General features: G+C 39.8%; 3 protein-coding genes across 3 annotated transcripts; 2 read left to right on the top strand and 1 right to left on the bottom strand.

Moving 5' to 3' along the window:
* Positions 1-1,728: 1,728 nt before the first annotated feature.
* On the top strand, positions 1,729-5,810 carry wnt11f2 (wnt 11, family member 2). Its single transcript, XM_079815022.1, has 5 exons — positions 1,729-2,983; positions 3,448-3,683; positions 4,078-4,355; positions 4,448-4,740; positions 5,000-5,810. Exons 1-5 carry the CDS (start codon positions 2,904-2,906, stop codon positions 5,172-5,174), a joined length of 1,062 nt encoding a protein of 353 aa, XP_079671148.1. The 5' UTR covers positions 1,729-2,903; the 3' UTR covers positions 5,175-5,810.
* Positions 5,811-9,527: 3,717 nt separating this feature from the next.
* Positions 9,528-13,273, top strand: igbp1 (immunoglobulin (CD79A) binding protein 1). The gene is made up of 6 exons (XM_079815801.1): positions 9,528-9,857; positions 10,460-10,774; positions 11,313-11,508; positions 11,678-11,754; positions 11,839-11,948; positions 12,206-13,273. The coding sequence occupies exons 1-6, from the start codon at positions 9,643-9,645 to the stop codon at positions 12,349-12,351; spliced, it is 1,059 nt and encodes a 352-aa protein (XP_079671927.1). The 5' UTR covers positions 9,528-9,642; the 3' UTR covers positions 12,352-13,273.
* Positions 13,274-15,568: 2,295 nt separating this feature from the next.
* On the bottom strand, positions 15,569-18,361 carry LOC307125407 (uncharacterized protein; the record flags this gene model as incomplete). The annotated part of the gene is made up of 8 exons (XM_079815259.1): positions 15,569-15,670; positions 15,891-16,008; positions 16,192-16,245; positions 17,319-17,395; positions 17,646-17,724; positions 17,806-17,973; positions 18,060-18,165; positions 18,292-18,361. 8 exons carry the CDS (start codon positions 18,359-18,361, stop codon positions 15,569-15,571), a joined length of 774 nt encoding a protein of 257 aa, XP_079671385.1.
* Between the last annotated feature and the right edge of the window lie 1,460 nt (positions 18,362-19,821).

The following is a 19,821-nucleotide window of genomic DNA, read 5'->3' as shown; positions in this document are numbered from 1 at the left end:
GGTTTCATTTTCTATGTTCCCCAGAGAAACCAGTAAGAAGAGCAAAGTCCCTTAGTCTTTGGTAAGAGCAACAGTTTTGTGCAGCAGTGCCCCCTAGTGTCAATAAAAACATAATTCAAATATGATCATCCGTATCAGCCATGTATGCAGAGATGTTTGTGGCCTAATTGAATTTAAGTTATGGTGTTCCTTCATCAGATCAGAGCAAGTTCACGTTAACATGTAATACACTTTTTTTTAGTGGATGAACCGAATCAATTTCACTAAACGTATGTCGGCTTCATTGCTGTACCATAGCATATAGAACAGAAACGTCCTTTCTACCAGTGTGTATTCAGTGTTAAGTGGTCTGCAGGGTGGCGTAATGGCTAATAACACTTTAAAATGTCATTCTTTCACAAACATGAAGGTTTCGTCACCTCTGTTTCCACATTCCTCTGTCTTACTGTCCACAATGTACACACACAAATACAAAAGACAGGATACACTCTTGGTGCTAAGCTTTTGTCTAAAATCTCAGGACAATTAAGTCAAAGAGCATGAGACAGAAAGCAAGGACTCGTCCTCACAAGCCCCCTGACTGCTTCAAACAGGTGAACAGAACGTGAGACTCCATCCTGACACCTCACACCTCATTGATGTCTGCAGCTCAATCATGATTCTGTAATTGCTCAGTTTTTTTTAATCACTGGACTGGTGCAGTGTCAACAGGAATAAGAGTATGAACAATATTGATGACTAGGCCTCTGTCCACTGATTTAAACCATAACATTTCTAAGTTAAAAATTGATCCACAGTAAATTCAGAAATCTCTTTAGGTTTCTATACAATTAGCTCATTTGTATATTTTGGGGAGAATACCTTCCTCACACACAGTGTTGTTGGTTCCTCATTCAGTAGTTTCTCACTTCTTGAATTGCTCTTGTTTACAGTTCCATAATCAATGTGGCTTGGTTGATCTCTTAAGTAGCCTATGTTTTCTCAAATTAAAACCTTTTTGGTCCAAGAAATTTTGTGCATGTAAATGTATTGTGGGATCTCGACAGGTCAACTAAAGGTCAAATTAAACGGAAAGATTCCATGTCTGGTTCTCAGCCTCTTTTTGAAAAGCACAATGCATTGAATGGACACTCTACTACAGCAAAGAAAAACAAACAAGTGTGTTTGTGATCATTATTTGTGAATTAATATCTTGTTTTAACCGTAGAGTATCGTTGGTTTATTTACAGTGAGGTCGCCTAGCTATTTACAGCACACAGCGCTCATAAAACCTGTTGATTAGGCCTCCGATTATGGCAGGATTTGTTGATCGGATTAGGAGCCCCGTGAGGCATTTGTATTATTCTAGCTCCATTAAAGAAAGGAGAACTGGTTTGTTTGATCTTAATCCCGACTAAGTCATGCACTCGTATGCACATCAATTAAAATTCCAGTCTGCAGTTTCGGCCGCTGATGGCCCACTGCGAGATCAATAGGCAGTCTATTCTTGATGCAGGTTTGTCCCGACACATTTCAGCAGATTGTATGCAAGGGCGATTCGAATCAAAGAGAAGCTTTTCTCGCCTTTCCGTGGAGTGGCCGAGCTGCCTTCACGCAAAGAAGAGGGATATGTTATTTCTGATTGTCTCGGTGAGATATGACCGCTCTGGAACCTGTGAATATTCACACCTATGTGATGATCAGACTAGAGTGATTAGCACCGGCAGGACTGTCTCAGCGCCTCCATTCACATGCGCCAGGCTGCATTCCGCTACTGAGGCACGTTCAGGTCAACTGAATACGCATCGGCTGACCGCACGAATCGATAAAATAGATTTGTGTTTACTGAGTGCTATATAGCGATTGTGTATGTGTTTACTTAATAGTACTCAGTCAAATTAGACTTCGTTTAGAAAAAAAAGAAAACTTGGGCTCGTCCGGGATTTGAACCCGGGACCTCTCGCACCCTAAGCGAGAATCATACCCCTAGACCAACGAGCCGCACTGCGAAATCGTGGCCGCAAAACATAATTTTTTTTAATGATTACTGTACAATAACTTAAAATAAACTATAATATGCATTATTTTAGGCAGAAATTGTGCCTTTGTTAGCCCCCAATAACCTATGAATTATAACTTTAAAAAAATGTGTTTAGGATAAAATAAAATTATGGATCACTGACATGTAATGCTCTCAGCAGCTTTTGCCTGGTTACAGTGACCTACTGCTGTTTTAAGGTGTTTGCGCTTGTAAGGCTTGAGGAACGAGAAATCCGGCTTATCTTCAGGGGAAAGCCGAATCAAACATATTTGGATGTAAATGAACGGGTTGTTGATCCCGTTCGGACAGAGTCTTCAAAAGACTAAAGCCCAATTGTTTCCTTTGGGAAGGCGCACACCCTGAAAAGCTGAGCTTACAGATGATGAGGCAGTCGCTAATGGCTTTTTTACCCTTAACCTCGACAAATCGGTTAAAACGTTGTTTGCTCACAAGACTAAGCGCAAAGGAAATAACAACAAACAAACCATTAAGTCTCTCGTGAGAATTATTATTAAAAACTGTTTGCACAGTCGACTGGCAAGGGGAAGACGCATTCAACTTTGCTAATTGGGTTTGATCTGCTTGATAGCAAACACTTTAGTGAGCTCTGATACACTCTAATTTGATTCAGCATTTGGCATACGCTGTTTGTTTAACTGGCGTGACCGGACAATGTGGTTAATTTTGTTCCTTTTCAGTATATTTTCCCTCCTATAAACGAACTGTAGTAGTTAATCCCTCCGCGCGCTTCTTGAATATGAATCTTGAGACCGCCCACGCACCATGGGGGGGCGGGTCGAGCCCCATGGCTGACCTATGAAAGAGAGAGAGCTTCACTTGGACTCGGACACACATCACTGGGATTTCCAAACGACAGAACGAAATGACAGAATACAGGGATTTGGTTCTATTTTTCTTCATGTCTTTGAGCGCCATTTATCCATGCACAGGAATATCATGGCTGTAAGTATTTATTTTTATTCAGCAAGGGAATTAAATGTTTTATGATATCTGGTATTTCACCAAAAAGTAAATTTTCAGCTAATTTATTCCAGCTTTAGGCGTCGCTTGGTATTTTAGAAAAAATGTTTAGCCTATATGTCACGTTGATTCGAGAACCGAATAAATTCGAATTAATCTGTTTTATTAAAAAACAATTTGTTGAAGTTCATTGAAAAGTTAACCAAGCAGTCAATGCAGTTTCTGTCAGAGACGTTTGTCTTTTGTATTCAAAGGAACAGGTTCAGAACAAATTAGGCCTATAACAGGATTATGATCATTTTTATTAGTAGTATTTTTGTCGATTACCTTGTTGAAAACACGTCCAGTCACGAGCCAGATTTCATTATTCAATAACATCAAGTTAGTTTGTTTAGCTAAGTAAATTATCCTTCAGACTGGCTCATATATGGTGTTTGTATTTGCAGTGGTTTAACGGCAAACGGGAGCTCTGTCGGGTGGAATCAGACGCATCACTGTAAACTCCTGGACGGGCTCGTGCCAGATCAGCTTCAGCTCTGCAAACGGAACCTCGAGCTCATGCACAGCATCGTGCACGCGGCCAAACTCACCAAGAGCGCGTGCCAGGGCTCCTTCAGCGACATGCGCTGGAACTGCTCATCCATCGAGAGCGCCCCTCACTTCACCCCGGACCTGGCGAAAGGTGATTGAATCTGTATATGTATATGTATATGTCTATATAAGCAGTGTATTGACCAGCAGCCACATTGGCTTTTAGATACAGATTTTAGATATACATAAGCTATTGAAAAACCACTAATTTAGGGTGACCAAAAGTCCTGTTTTCCCAGGACATGTCCTGTTTTCAAGTCCTGTCCTGGCCCTAATATAACAATTTTCTATCCATACAGAGGGGGCATACTTTAAATGTATTGAAATTAATAAGGAATCTTTGAGTAAACTTCGAGTATCATTTGAGTATCTCATTGCCGGGCAGAGTGTCCTGGTTTTCGGCAATCAAAATATGGTCACCCTATCTAACTTGCAGACTGCACACATTAAGGTGGAGGTGATCTAACAGCGATGTCTCTGTGCAGGGACCCGCGAGGCAGCGTTTGTGTTCTCTCTGGCCGCTGCAGTGGTCACTCATGCCATCGCCCGTGCCTGTGCTTCTGGAGACCTCCCCAGCTGTTCATGTGCACCAGCACCATCAGAGCAGGCGGCCCCAGACTTCCGCTGGGGTGGCTGCGGGGATAATGTTCGTTACGGCCTGCAGATGGGCTCGGCTTTCTCAGACGCCCCTATGAGGAACCGCCGCTCGGGACCACAGGCCTTCAGACTCATGCAGCTTCACAACAATGCAGTGGGAAGACAGGTAACTTCAGTTGCGTGCTCACTGGCGTCACTGACATTATTTAGCAATCTCATTTCATTAACTTGTGTGTCTATTTTGTTGTTTTTGCATAGGCACTCATGGATGCTCTAGAGATGAAGTGCAAATGTCACGGTGTTTCTGGCTCATGCTCTGTGAAGACCTGCTGGAAGGGCCTTCAAGACATCAACAGCATCTCCGCCGACCTCAAGTCTAAATACCTGTCGGCCACTAAGGTCATTCCGCGTCAGATAGGCACCCGCCGACAGCTGGTCCCCCGGGAGATGGAGGTGAGGCCGGTCGGGGACAATGAACTTGTCTACCTGGTCAGCTCTCCCGATTACTGCTCACAGAACGACAAGCAGGGGTCATTCGGAACCACAGACAGGTGAGATATCCATCATCACTCAGGATTATTGATTACTGATGAGTTGAGAGAGCAATCAGTTCTCAGTCGCTGTAGCGAATGAGGGATTATCACTGATCTGACAGATGAGACAATGGAACGAAAAGAGGCACATGAATAGAATCGGTTAAACATTATCACACACACAGACACAAATACTGATTCTCACAACACAAACACGCTCAAATGCTGCCGATTTTGTTCAATTATGTCAATAATTTGCTCTACGTCATCTCTGCAGGCAGTGTAACAAGACTGCAACTGGCAGTGAGAGCTGTGGACTCATGTGTTGTGGACGGGGCTATAATGCCTATACGGAGGTGCTGGTGGAACGCTGCCAGTGTAAATATCACTGGTGCTGTTACGTGTCCTGCAAAACCTGCCACCGCACCGTTGAGAGATACGTCTGCAAGTGACAAACCACCTTATGGACTGTCATCGTCGACAGAGACAAAGAGGCACGGTGCAGTGCTGGGCGAATGTGTATGGTCATTTTAGAGCCTCAAGTGAGTGGATAATCCTCTAAGTGCTGTAAGGATGGCATGAAAGTGAAGAAAGAAGAGCCGGAGTTGAGGAAAACAGGGTGGTGAAAGAGTTAATGAATGGCTGTAAACAAAGAACCCTGTGGGGAGGCCCTCAAGGCACCCGGTGGAAAAGCAGAGTGATAAGCAGTGGCTGCTCACGGCAAAACTCATCAACTCCTCCGACACAGAGAAAGAGACTGGGGGGAGGGGAGGACTGTCCTGGTAAAGGGTGACTTTACTCTGGTAATACTTCACACATTGCTGATCGGTTCACATCAATTTCATGACACCAGTCACACAGCAGCAGGAGATGGAAATCAAACTGTTTCGTTTCTCTGCACTCAGTATTGATTATGAAGGGTTGATGACACTATTTTTTTTATAGAAAAGTAACGTGTCCTTTATTTTCCTGATGTTGATTGGCGGAATTTTTCCATTGTATTCATGAATAATGAAGTCTGGGAAAACTTGTACATTTTCTGTAAAAATGAAAATTTGTATTTATTTTATTAAAAAATATTTAACGTGAAAGAGACTAATTTGTAATTTTTCATCATAAATTGAAACTCCTGTTATCGCTTACTCGCCCTGATGGTTTTCCAAGCAATTGATGAATTTATATTGAGGTTTTTTTGGTGAGCGCTGACTTCCATGTAACTGAAAACACTTTACAGTAAGGTCTCATTTGTGAACATTAGTTAAAAAGAAATGCAATGTGTTTTAAGAGCATTTATTAATCTTTGTTCATGTTAGTCGTTCACTGTTCATGTTAGTTCACAGTGTGTTAACTACGTATTTAAAAACGGTTGATCATAAGCTAAGATTAATAAATGCTGTAAAGGTATTGTTCATCATTAGTTCATCCACTAACGAATGTTCACAAATGAAACCTTGTAAATTACCGTATTTTTGTGTCAACTATCCATTTTAAAATCTTTTTTAGTAGATTTGTTGCTCAGAATTTTATGATTTGAAAGAATGTTGATGAGAGATCAAAGACATGTTCAGGATATCAGTGCTATAGAGAGATTAAGAACCCAGATAGTAAGCATTCAACAGCAGCTACAGGAGAAGGAGACAGAGGGCTAACCTGTTCTCCAGTTCTCTTTGTCCTTTGATTTGCCTGATTTTTATCTCTGCATTGTTACAGAAAGACAAAGACACACAGACTTCTGGGCCCTTTACAGGACAGGCCTGAGCCTCAGAGGGGGTTTAGCTTTGCTCAGCGGCCTACAGTGAACAAGTCTTTGCATTTTATATCAAAGATGCTTGTTGATCAATAAAATACACTAGCAGAGAAGAATCAGCGATGTTGCTAAAACAGGCCTTCATCAGCCACGGGAAGTGTGAGACTTTTTTTGATATCTCGGATGAAGGAGTTTCTTTTTTGGTCTAAAAATGATTGGTGTCTTCTGAAATTAGACGATTCTCTCTCTTTTTCTCTGTTGACTGTGCACCTGGTGTGAATCTCCGTGGAATGTAGCTTTCCATTTAACCGGGTCCCATGTATTATTTACTAAGAGCACAACACCACACTCCCACACAAAGAGTATTTACACACACAGTCTGAGGAAGACTTTATTAGTACTTAGCTGTTTGCCGAGTGACTGTTTGCGAAAACAGATGCAGGACAATCCCACCGATCTCTGCTGACAGACTCTTTTCCAAACACACGTTTGTTTTTCTGTCACGGTGGGAACTTTACAGTGACTTCTGTTATTTTTATGCAGAGATGATATTTTCTGTCGACTAACGCTAAACCGCTTTCCTCGTGGTGACCTTGGGATGGTCTTCCCACAATGTAGGTGGCTTCAGGTTTTACCATCAACACAGACAAAATCTTTTTATATCATCGCCCATTCATTTATACTATTTTTATATTGACCTACACCATAAACCTCCCACATTCAAAAACCTTTTGGATTTTTTGGTTTGAATTAGTCCCATTCTCCTCAAGAATGGTCCATTTGCTTTCTAACTTGTAACAGCAGTTTTTGGACGTGTATTTAAATGTGTGTGTGTGTGGCACCTGTCAGTTCTGCCCCCCATATTGCTGGTGCTGCAATGACAAAGCAAAGGGCACAAAAGGCTGTAAATCTCACAACATAGCCGGACACACACACACACATACTGAGAATAGATCTGCAAGTGACTCCAAATATGTGAAGAATCAACAGCCTGGTGTGACAAAAATAGAACTTAAATACCTTTTGATCGATGCGACAAGAAAAAGCAGCAAGAAGATTGAGTGGAAATGTTCACACGTATTCTGTTATTTCAGTTCTCTTCAGCTCATTGGGGTTTTCTGGTGTTTGTTTGAATGTGGCTTGTCTATGTTGGCTGTTATTCTTTAGGGTGACAGTTGATGTATGTTGCATATTCCAAGGAGGTAGAGATTACGGTTAAAGGTCATGGGTTAGGGTTACTTACTTGGTTAGGGTTAGTCCTCCACTATGAGGGGAATTTTCTTTTTGTGGCCAGAAGACAAAATAACCTCAGAGCCCTTTAAAGTGATTAACAAATAGTATCTTTAACACAAGAAAAAGTGCACATGAAGGATCTCACACCTGCTCAAAGGCCTTTAGCTAGACATAAAATAGTTCAAATGTGTGGTTAATCATCAGATTAAGAAAAGATGCGATCAGAATCAGTGAACTGAATAAACACATTTGCCTCAGCCTGGAGAGAGGTCTCGTCCATCACGATAACAGCTAATGTGTCTTGGTTTCCTAACAGCTGATCATGCCAGAGGTTCAGCGATACAACACCATGGGAAAATGAGTCGAGTTTCCGCTTTGTCCTAACAAAGGCTCAGTCTTCTGAGTTAAAGCAGCCCTGGACTATGTTACTTTATGAAGTTTATTTGTCCTACACAGTATGAATGATTCGGTTAAACACACCCAGACTCACTTACTGACGGCAAAATCATTAATATCAGCCAAATGTGCTAAGTTGCCCTCATGCACTCACACAAACAAATAATCCAGTGACCGAGACCACAGAGACAAATGGTTTCTGAATGCTAATGTTGTCACAGATCTTTGTTTATACTGGGTGTAAAGCTTTCTAAAATGAAAACGGAGTGGCCCTGTGGGAGATCTGTTTTTTTAAGGTTTTTGCTTTTCCTACTTTGAATTTTTAAAGATATAGTTCTGAATGATCATGTTGACAGAAAAAGACCAGGAGTTTTACAAAGATTTTTCTGAATATTTTCACTGTGTAAAGTTAGCCTTTTGATAAATTAAAGAGGCAAAAATATGGTGTGGAAACTCATGCCCTGTCAATATATACTCTCCAGACTAGGGAACAAGAAAGAAATTCAGGACGGGAAAGTCATTATTGCATTGTGAAAAAGCTAATTTTGTAAAGAAAGTGTTTTTTGCATGTGTGTGTGTGTGCGTTACGAGTTTTTTTGCATAAAATGATAAGATATACGCAGGCTGTCCCGGTAAACCCATATTTAAAATAATTGTAAATACATAATCCTGTTTACATTTAGGCTATATGATAATAAGGTCCAGAACACTCTTAGACATGCAGCATTTTAATTTTCAAATGAGAAATATGGGTTCAAATCTTTTTCTAATCTAACCTAATTCTTCTATGGCAAATGTAAAAACAAACTTTTTTGAGGTCACTAATAACAAAATAATATTTTCCTTTTCCTGTTAAAATAAATGTTTTAGAAGGTTTTCAAAAGCGGACAATCAAAATTAAAAAAAATATATTTATTTGTATAGCACTTTTCACAATAACGTTTCAAAGCAGAACATTAGATTTCGATATATTTAGATATTATTTCCTTTGTAACCTAAAGTTAAGTAAGTTCACTTCAAAACAATTAATGACATTTATCCAAGTAGTGAACGTTTCAGAGTAATGATGTTTGTACATTTTTCAAAAAGTTCTCAGGATCATCTTTTCTGCAAATTATTTTCTTAAGCGCTTTTGGGACATGTTAGTTACAAATAATGTAATACCTGCTTTTTTATATCACATTGATCATTTTGGTGTTTTATGCAAAACAAAGAGGATGCATTTTTGTGTAATATTTATTTACACAAATGTGTATTTGTTAAAGTTGATCCTAGTTTTGTGGCATTTAAAAAAAAATCAATGTCTTATTTTAAACCTTTTTTTTTTTCTTTTCTTTTCTTTTTTAAGATGCTAATCATAATATTAACTCTTTGTTATCTAAAGAGGTATAATAAGGGTTTTAAGTAGGCCTAAGTAAGTAACGTTACTGCTGCTGACATCCACAGTCTGTTGTCAGAACTGCAACACCGAGAACCGACCGGATACAAACTCAAAGAACAGGAACAGACGGAAGCCGAGTTGGGTTTTAAATACGCTTTGAGAAATGGCGGCTGCTGAAGACACAAACAGTACACAAAACCCCAGTGGTTCAGATGCCCCGAAGCTGTCGGATTTACTGGACCGGGGCTGGAAGCTGTATGATGAGGTGGACACCACGAACGAGTCGAGCAACTCCAACGCAGTGCAGGTGAAAGTCAAGCGCGCCATCATGCAACTGGAGGAGGCGACGAGGATGGTCAATCAGCTGAACCTGTTCAGGTTAGAAGAACACACGCACGCACTCGCACACTAAAGAAAACACACCGACTGCGCACGACGTGTTAAAAACCGCTCATTTTATAATCAACGTTCCTGTCAAAGCACTACAAGCAAGCGACGCACTGGTTGTGGCGAGAGCTGTTTTTCGTTGTCTAATCGGTTGCAAATCAAAAGAGTAAATGTACTTTATATATTTTCAGTACAGTAACGTTACAGAAAAGGGCATTATTCTACAAAACCGTGTGTATTGTTACCCAATTCCTACGATAATACAGTATTGCTCAGATGTGACTCTAAAGACGTCATGGTGATGTCATATAATTGATTTTCCTATTTGATATCCTTTTATTTTTACCGTAACCATATCATCTATGCAAGTAATGTAAGTGTATTGCACTAATGTAAATTACAGCATTAGTTTAGTTGTAATTTAGGCAAATAAACTAACATTGTTATTAAACAAACTGTTCAACAATGTATTTGAACATGAGACATGTTTTGCAAATAAATAAATAAAAAAAATGTGTCACATGATCATAATGAAACAGCCAATGTAAAACGTACTGAAGTGCTTATTAATTGACTTAATTTTCCCCCGGTAGTTGTAACGAGGCACTGGAGGAGATCTCCACCACCGACCTGAAGTACCTGCTGTTGCCGGCTCTGCTGGGAGCGCTCACCATGAAACAAGGGAACCCCAGCAAGCGGCTGGAGCATGTGCAGGCGGCCCACGTCTACTACAGGGACTTCCTCAAGAGGTGCAAGGATTATGACATATGTAGTTTTCAGCTGCCCAGAGCCAGTGAGAACACAACAGATACTCCTACTGAGGAGCGGATGAATCCATCAGTCCCCATGCCAATGTCACAGCCAGACCTTATTGCCATGGCAACACAAAGACAAGCCAAAATAGAGAGGTGGGTTAGGATTGAATATTTGGTAACATGCATGTATCTATCCGTAATCCAATGTCCAGGGTACACCAATACAATTTTTATGAAATGTTTTTATTTTGTATATACGCTACTGTTTTCTTTTTTTATATATATATATATATTCTAAAATGTAATTTACTCCTGTGATGGCAAAACTGAGTTTTCAGCATCAGTCTTCAGTGTCACATGATCCTCCATAAATCATCGTTCTGATGATTTGCTGCACAAGAAACAGTTCTTATTATCATCGATGTTGAAAATATTTTCGTGGAAACTGGTAAATGTTTTCAGAATTCTTTGATGAATAGAAAGTTCAATAGAACAGCATTCATTTGAAACATTATAAATGTCTTTATTGTCACTTTGGATCAATTTAATTTGTCTTTGATGAATACAAATATTAATTTATTTAAAAAAAAAACCCTTTTCCACAGTAGTGTATATGTAATATTTTTTGAAAATGTTTGTATCTTTTCCATCAGTTGTGCTAATGTTCTCGTTCACGTGTGGTATATTCCAGGTTTAATCAGCGTAAGGAGACAGAAGCCAAGCTAAGTGAGATCAGGGGACTAGTTGAATCTGGTTCAGCTGATGAAGAGGTGGTGAGAGATTTTTACCTGCTGCACGTGCGCAGGTGGGTGACACTAGCACTCGAGGAGATCGACTCCATCAACCAGGAGATAGAGATACTGAAACGGATGGAGCTTTTCAAGCAGGTATTGTATTGCCACGTAACTCTGAATTACAACTGTGCTTTTATTTTGAGCGAATGATGCATTTATGTAAATCGACCTCTGATTTACTGCAACAACAAAAAAATGATGAATCATAATTTAAATATTTGAATTGATTGACAGCCATACTAATAATTGTTTGTCTCTGTAGAGCAACCCCCAGCCATCCCCACCCAAAAGACCACCCATGAGGCCTTTTATCCTGACTAAGGATGCAATGCAGGCAAAGTATGTGTGCATTTGGAGTGGGCCTGTGGAGTTCAGTGCTGTAGTACTAGTGTGTGTGTGTGATTGTTTCTGAATGTATTGCAGAGTGTTTGGTGCGGGATATCCCAGCCTTCCCACCATGTCAGTGGACGATTGGTATGACCAACACCGGCGGCAAGGGATTTTACCTGACCAGGGCATACCCCGCAGCGCAGGTGCTTACACACACATTGAGTGCTTTTGCAGGACATAATCTTTCATTAAGTAGAATCTTTAATTTACTCTTGATTAGATGCGTTCAGTAGGCCTGTCGAAATCATGAAATTTGCAGTTACCTCAAATAATTGCAATTGGATCAAATTACTACGATTAATCGATAATCGGGACAGGCCTAGTGTTCAGTTTATAGGACTAAAACTGAGGAGAGAATTGCCTTTTTACTCAGTTCATTACCTCTGCCTTTCCTCTGCAGATGGCGATGCAGCGGAGGATGAGAGAGCTGAAAGAGATAGGAAGGAAGAGAATGATGATGAAGAGGCACTGCAGAAGGCACGTGACTGGGACAACTGGAAGGACACACACCGGAGAGGATATGGCAACCGCAAGAACATGGGCTGATCTGATGTCATGCACGCGCACACACACACACGCGCATCCTTTCAGTTCCCACATATAAACCTCCCAATGCTGCCAATGTGACATGGACACAACAGAGTTAATTTGGTAACTTTTTTTTCTAAACAGAGTTTGCGTATTTGACATTCTTTTTAAACGTCTCCATATAAATCTTAAATGAGACTTTAAGCCCCCGAGCATCTATAGAGATGGATGTTTGGGACTCCTTGCATCGCTCCACGTCAGTCTTTCCCACATGATTAAGTGTTTGCCTTTTCATGGATGTTGTTTTGAGTGCAAGATTTCTACAGAAGTGTTCCCTGTATGGTTAGCTTTTAAAGTCCAAATCAGTTGATTCAGAAAGACGTCGTCACCACATAATTATGTGCCGTTTGATTTGGAGTCGGTTAAGACTGCATGTTCTTTAACTATTAGCAGATATTGCTAGGCCTCATCTGTTTCAGATGAGCTATTTCAGTGAAGATGGTTCAGCAAGAGCATTTAGAACCAGTATTAGCAATTGCATGGATCTGACACTGTTTAATGTGGGTCAGAATTGCCTGAAGATACTGTGGGACATTGGAACTGATTGTCTAGACTGCCTTTTTATTCTGAAATTTATTTATTGCATTATCTGGCAATTTCGCTTTTCTTTAGGAACAATCTTTGTAAGGTCAACCTCCTGTTCTTGAGTAAACATAAAGAAAAATCACCTGTAAACAGACTTTTCTTCTCATTTTTGTCACATGTTATCTGCGATGTCTACTAATAATGATTTTTTTCTGTAATTTAATACAGGTTTATTATCAGCATAATCATTTGAGATCCATTTAAGTGAAAAATGAACATGAATGTTTGAGTATTTGGTGTGTCCTCTGGTTTTAATGACCGCAGCAATCGAATACAAGTGCAAAACCCGATGGTCCGTGCTGTAGCATGATTTGACAAAGTGGCAACCAAAAATCTGAGCTTTTCTATATGTGCCATTCATTGAGAATGCCTTTTAAATTCCTGAATTTAGCAAACAGCATGCAAAACTGCATTTTCTATTTGAATATACAGTGGGGAGAACAAGTATTTGATACACTGCAGATTTTTCAGGTTTTCCTACTTACAAAGCATGTCGAGGTCTGTAATTTTTTTATTATCATAGGTACTCTTCAACTGTGAGTGACAAAAATCCAGAAAATCACGTATGATTATACGTATAATTAATTAGCATTTTATTGCATGACATGAGGCTCTCACAGACCTGTTAGTTTTTCTTTAAGAAACCCTCCTGTTCTCCACTCATTACCTGTTTATCTGCACCTGTTTGAACTCGTTACCTGTATAAAAGACACCTGTCCACACACTCAATCAAACAGACTCCAACCTCTCCACAATGGCCAAGACCAGAGAGCTGTGTAAGGACATGAGGGATAAAATTGTAGACCTGCACAAGGCTGGGATGGGCTACAGGACAATAGACAAGCAGCTTGGTGAGAAGGCAACAACTGTTGGCACAATTATTAGAAAATGGAAGAAGTTCAAGATGAGGGTCAATCTCCCTCGGTCTGGGGCATCATGCAAGATCTCACCTCGTGGGGCATCAATGATCATTAGGAAGGTGAGGGATCAGCCTAGAACTACACGGCAGGACCTGGTCAATGACCTGAAGAGAGCTGGGACCACAATCTCAAAGAAAAGCATTTGTAACACTACGCCATCATGGATTAAAATCCTGCAGCGCACGCAAGGTCCCCCTGCTCAAGCCAGCGCATGTCCAGGCCCGTCAAAAGTTCTCTGGATGATCCAGAGGAGGAATGGGAGAAGGTCATGTGGTCTGATGAGACAAAAATAGAGCCTTTTGGTCTAAACTCCATTCGCCGTGTTTGGAGGAAGAAGAAGGATGAGCACAACCCCAAGAACACCATCCCAACCGTAAAGCATGGAGGTGGAAACATCATTCTTTGGGGATGCTTTTCTGCAAAGGGGACAGGACGACTGCACCGTATTGAGGGGAGGATGGATGGGGCCATGTATCGCAAGATCCTTCCCTCAGTAAGAGCATTGAAGATGGGTCGTGGATGGGTCTTCCAGCATGACAACGACCCGAAACACACAGCCAGGGCAACTAAGGAGTGTCTCCGTAAGAAGCATCTCAAGGTCCTGGAGTGGCCTAGCCAGTCTCCAGACCTGAACCCAATAGGGAGCTGAAAGTCTGTATTGCCCAGCGACAGCCCCGAAACCTGAAGGATCTGGAGAAGGTCTGTATGGAGGAGTGGGCCACAATCCCTGCTGCAGTGTGTGCAAACCTGGTCAAGAACTACAGGAAACGTATGATCTCTGTAATTGCAAACAAAGGTTTCTGTACCAAATATTAAGTTCTGCTTTTCTGATGTATCAAATACTTATGTCATGCAATAAAATGCAAATTAATTACTTAAAAATCATACAATGTGATTTTCGATATTCCGTCTCACAGTTGAAGAGTACCTATGATAAAAATGACAGACTTCTACATGCTTTGCAAGTGGGCAAACATGCAAAATCGGCAGTGTGTCAAATACTTGTTCTCCCCACTGTAGGAAAGTATAAAACTTTTTAGTAATACTTCTCATTTTTCAGTATGATTTACCCATAAACATGTGCTCAGTGTTTTAAAGCTAAACACCTTAAAAGGATGTTTGGGTGGTGAACGTCTGCTGTCTGACTTGATTTGTTTTGTGAATTGCAGTTCAGTAAATTCCTCATGCTCTCATTCCACATCCTGTGGCATATGGCCAAGTGTTTATTGTATAACTTTTTCATGTTCAAAATCCTAAAACTTTATTTCCAGGTTTATTTGAAAGCCTAGGGTTTTCTTTTCCTAAAGTCATTTCAGACTTTTTCACCCCACTGTATATCCAAAATTTATATTACAGGACATGTAAACATAAATATGAGTATTATATGAAACAGAGAGTATAAAGCACACGTTGAAAACACTTGGAAGATATTTTTTATTATTATTGTCAGACAATAATTTTTTTTAATGCTTTTACTACTTGATCCCTCCCAGTTCTAGCATGTTCTGAATGATGTTGAAAACTTGAGATTAATCACTTGCTGTATCCCTCATTTGTTAGTCACTTTGGATAAATGTTAAGGTAAATAATAAGAGCAACAAAATTCATTTAACTCAACAAATGATTGATTGATTCCATTAATGATCTGAAGATATAAAGAAAAAACAGTTCTAGTATTGTAGGCTTAATTGAGGTCGTGGAAATCCACTGCGGAAGTTTCCTTGATCAGCGGAACTGTAGAGTGGAGAAGGAGAATAGGGACGATTCTGTGTCTGTTGGAGCGATAAAGAGCAGAATTATTTTTTTGAAGAGAAGACCTTTGATCATCCACAGTAAACTCATATCTTTTCAGGACAGCTTCTAAATTGCTCGTGTAGTGTATATTGTGCCATAATATGCTCTGATTCAATGGAAAAAAAACAAACTCAAGAATATAAACGTTTACCAATCTATTCCTGAAATTGAAATGTTTGATACATTTGTGAACCATACCACGTCTTCATATGTTTGTGATGGGGCATATGGTCTGTGGTGGTCTTCATAGGGGTTTCGGCTGGGTGAATCTCTAGCATAAGGGTTGCTAACAATCTGACCCCGACCTGCGCCATTGCTACAATCACACAAATACACAGCACAAAAAACTGTTTTCACACAAGGACATGAAATACAAAACATGGAACACCAGGATTTTTACTTTTGGTCCTGATATACATAAACACATGCACACAGAGACAGTATATTTTGCCTGCGATTCTGTTATAAGAGCTATTATCTATTTATGTAGAATTATTACCTGTAGGACTGTACAGGACCTCCCACTGGAGGATCACGCATACCATTGTACATGCTGTGGAGACAAAGTACATTTAAGTGTCTGATTCTTCATGATCCAACAAACATTTTAATACTTCAGTCTCATAAGCATTTACTGTATATATGCGGCACTGTTATTCAATACTAATTATATGCTAAATGTGTCTTTAGGACTTAAAGGATCTGCTGCTAACATCTTGGTGCCAGATACCACAGCACACCTTCAGGGTCTAGTTTAGTCCATGCCTCGACGGGTCAGGGCTGTTTTGGCAGCAAAAGAGGAGCCAACACAATATTAGGGTTATAGGTCATAATGTTATGTCTGATCAGTATACCTGTTTGTCTCACGGGGTCTTGCATCAGTCCTGATGTCAGCAGATGGACGCTCACTGTATGGACTGAAGAGTGATGCAGATTAAATTCAATATTATAATACATGATTATACGGCAGATAAACACAATTACACTCCACTGCAGTGATCTATAATATATTGAGGCCAGTGGTTCCAATGCATTTAGGATAGATTTCACATGAATTATTAGTAGCTAGAGAAAACAAGAAATGCAATTGTGTGGGTGTGGGTGTGCAAGTTTTTATATCTCGGTGGGGACTTCAACCTGAATCCACACTGACTCATGGGGACTTAAATAGGCGGGGTGGGGACCTATAAGGAAACAAGCTTATAAATCATACTGAATGAGTTTTGGTTTTTTAGTGTAAGGGGATAGAACACAGTTTGTACAGTATAGAAACCATTACGTCTATGGAGAGTTCCCAAAAAGATAGCGAACCGTGTGTGTGTGTGTGTGTGTGTGTGTGTGTGTAAGTGCATTGGTTTAAGATACAAGATTCGTCCCTCTGTAAAAACCTTCAGTAGAAATGAACCTAGAAAGTGTGATGTATGCAAGTGTTACTGAAGTGGAGATACCCTGTTACTACAGGGGCAAATAGATATAGTTTAATAAAATAATCACGTAATTGTATTTTGGGTGTTTTCTTTTCACTGACAGAAGAATTGTTAAGAACATTGCATGAACATTGTATTAAAACAATGGTTTAGTGTCTTGCCTTATAATAATAGAAATCAGAAAAGGGATAAAATTCACCTATAGGCCCGGTTGGGCATGGCTGCCATGGGAATGTGATCTTGTTGTACAGGCCTCATGTTAGGGGGAGGTCGATCCTTTGAAAACAAGACAGAAAAAAGTAAATGTACATTTTTAATAGTTAGCAGACCTTCCAGGAAGTGTACATATTTGTCAGATGTGTAAGGGTTGAAAATGACGTATGCTCTGTTTATGATTTGTTGAGCTGTTTTTATGACTTCAAAGGTATTTCCTGATGTTTCACTTCTCTGATTATGACCATGGCAGCCTAGTGCTACTAATATGAATCATTTACCATTGTTAACCACAAGACACGCGTTGACTCACATTCATATCGGAAGCAAAAGTCATTCCAGGGAACAAGTCCTGCTCTTTATAAGCTGTCCTGGGTGTCTGCATTACTTCACTGGGCACAAACACATGCACAGAATGAATTAACACACAATAATTACTTAAGAGCATCATGAGCTGTAAGGGTCATTCTCACCCTGCGTGGCTCTTCTTAGAAGGCGGCAGCATCATCACATAAACAATCACCCCCACCATCACAGCAAATGTGAGCCCAGGCAGAGATGCCACCAGAGCAAAGGTCACTACTGTCCATCTCTGAGAACAGTTTTCATCAATGTAAAACTCACCTTTTTTACTGTTGCACCTACACAGAGAGCAGAAGAAAGGGGTGAATCGCAAAACAAGCTAAAGTTGAAACTACAGTGTAGAGTACTAAAGGTAGAAGATTACCGACAGAACGGTTGTCCCTCGAAACAACTACATCTGCTAATTTTCTCATCACACTTCCCATTGCCCACTGGACAATCATCAAAGTCAACAATATCCCTACAGATAGCTGAAGAACACATACAGAAACTATAGTCATTATAGTAATACTAATTAATATATCGTGATTATTTGTAAAACAGATACCACACAACCATTTTAACATATCCAAGCCTTCTTTTGAACACACACTTACGGTCTACCATCTGTCCAGTTGCCTCATCGGTAACGAATAAGAAGAAACACACGTACAGTAAGACCTTCATCTTTTAGTTCCAACACACATCTGAATTCCACCGGTGGTACTTGCATAATGGGCTATTCACACTTGACTCTGTAATTTGTCTAGTAGATATGTACAGGCGTGGACATGTGAACTTTGGTCCTGAGATAACCATTTGCTTTTTTCTTTTGAATGAGCCTAAATAGCCTATTCGATTTAACAAATTAACATGAGGTGAACTGATGAACAATTATAACAATTATAAAAATGCTATTTAAAGACGTTTTAGATGGTGTTTATCATGTCACAATGCAGGACATTTAACTTTTTTCCCTTTGACATTTGGACTCACAGTCACTAAATATGACTCATTTTACACAAAAACACATACCATTCAAAAGTTTATTTTCTTTTTTCTTTTGTTAAAGAAAGTAGGTTGTTTTTTACCCCTTCCTTCTGTCACCTGGAGTTTGGGTTCCTCGCCAGTGTCGCCTCTGGATTGCTTTGTTGGGGACACTTAATATTCAACAATATTATTGATTTAACTGCACCGACATTATTGGATAAGAACTCAACTGAGCTGGACAATGACATCACTGTTTTCTGCAGAACTGCTTTATAGATTAAATTAACTATTAATAATTGACGTTCTTCACGACGGCACTGAATCAACACTGAACTGACTTCAGCTGAACAATGACACTATTTTCTTTTAAAGCTGCTGTACAGGCCAAATGAAAACTGTTTGCATCATTGAATCACTTTTCTGTTATCACTGTAAAGCTGCTTTGGTAGAACTTTATTTTACAGTCCTCTACATACTATGTACTTATTATAGTAATTACAATAACTGGGTACTAACCCTGATCCTACCCCTACCCATGAACCTAACCTTAACCCATCACCTTATATTACCCAGTACTTTCTTAGTTGAGTACACATACTGTAAAATAAAATGCAACCTGTTTAGTGTAAAGCACTAAGAAAAAAAAAAAAAGTGACGACTATTTAATTGATAGAACCCATTGTAGAATATGCATTAACTACTTTCTATAGAGTATAATTAGGGAAAATCGCACTAGCATCTGCCTGCAAACCCAGAGGCTGCATTTTCAGGACTGCAGTTCTAGGACCCTAGCAATAATTTAGTTGTTTAATTGATTAAGTTTAATTGATATATTGTCCTAACCAACCCCTAGCCCTAAACCTACCCAATGTTCACCATGTTGAAATATTGAAACTAATTTAAGTTATTAAGTTCAAAATGGCCTTGCCTGCTGTTTTGTTAAAAATAAGGTGTAAAAAGTTGAAATCAGGTTGTTGTTGTAGGACAGTTGGCTACAAAAAAACCCCCCAAAAAACCTAGCGTCCTAGAAATGCAGTCCTGAAACTGCGGCGGTCCTAAAAATGCAGCCTCCGGTATTGCAGGCGGATAATATTGTTTAATTTGTCTTTGGGGAAACTGAAATATATTGTAGCTTCTAAAGGGCACTGCTAAATGAA

Source organism: Gobio gobio (genome assembly GCF_949357685.1).
Source record: "Gobio gobio genome assembly, chromosome: 4".
Taxonomy (NCBI): domain Eukaryota; kingdom Metazoa; phylum Chordata; class Actinopteri; order Cypriniformes; family Gobionidae; genus Gobio; species Gobio gobio.
Note: the sequence above shows the minus strand (reverse complement) of the source record. Positions and strands in the feature narration are given on the sequence as shown.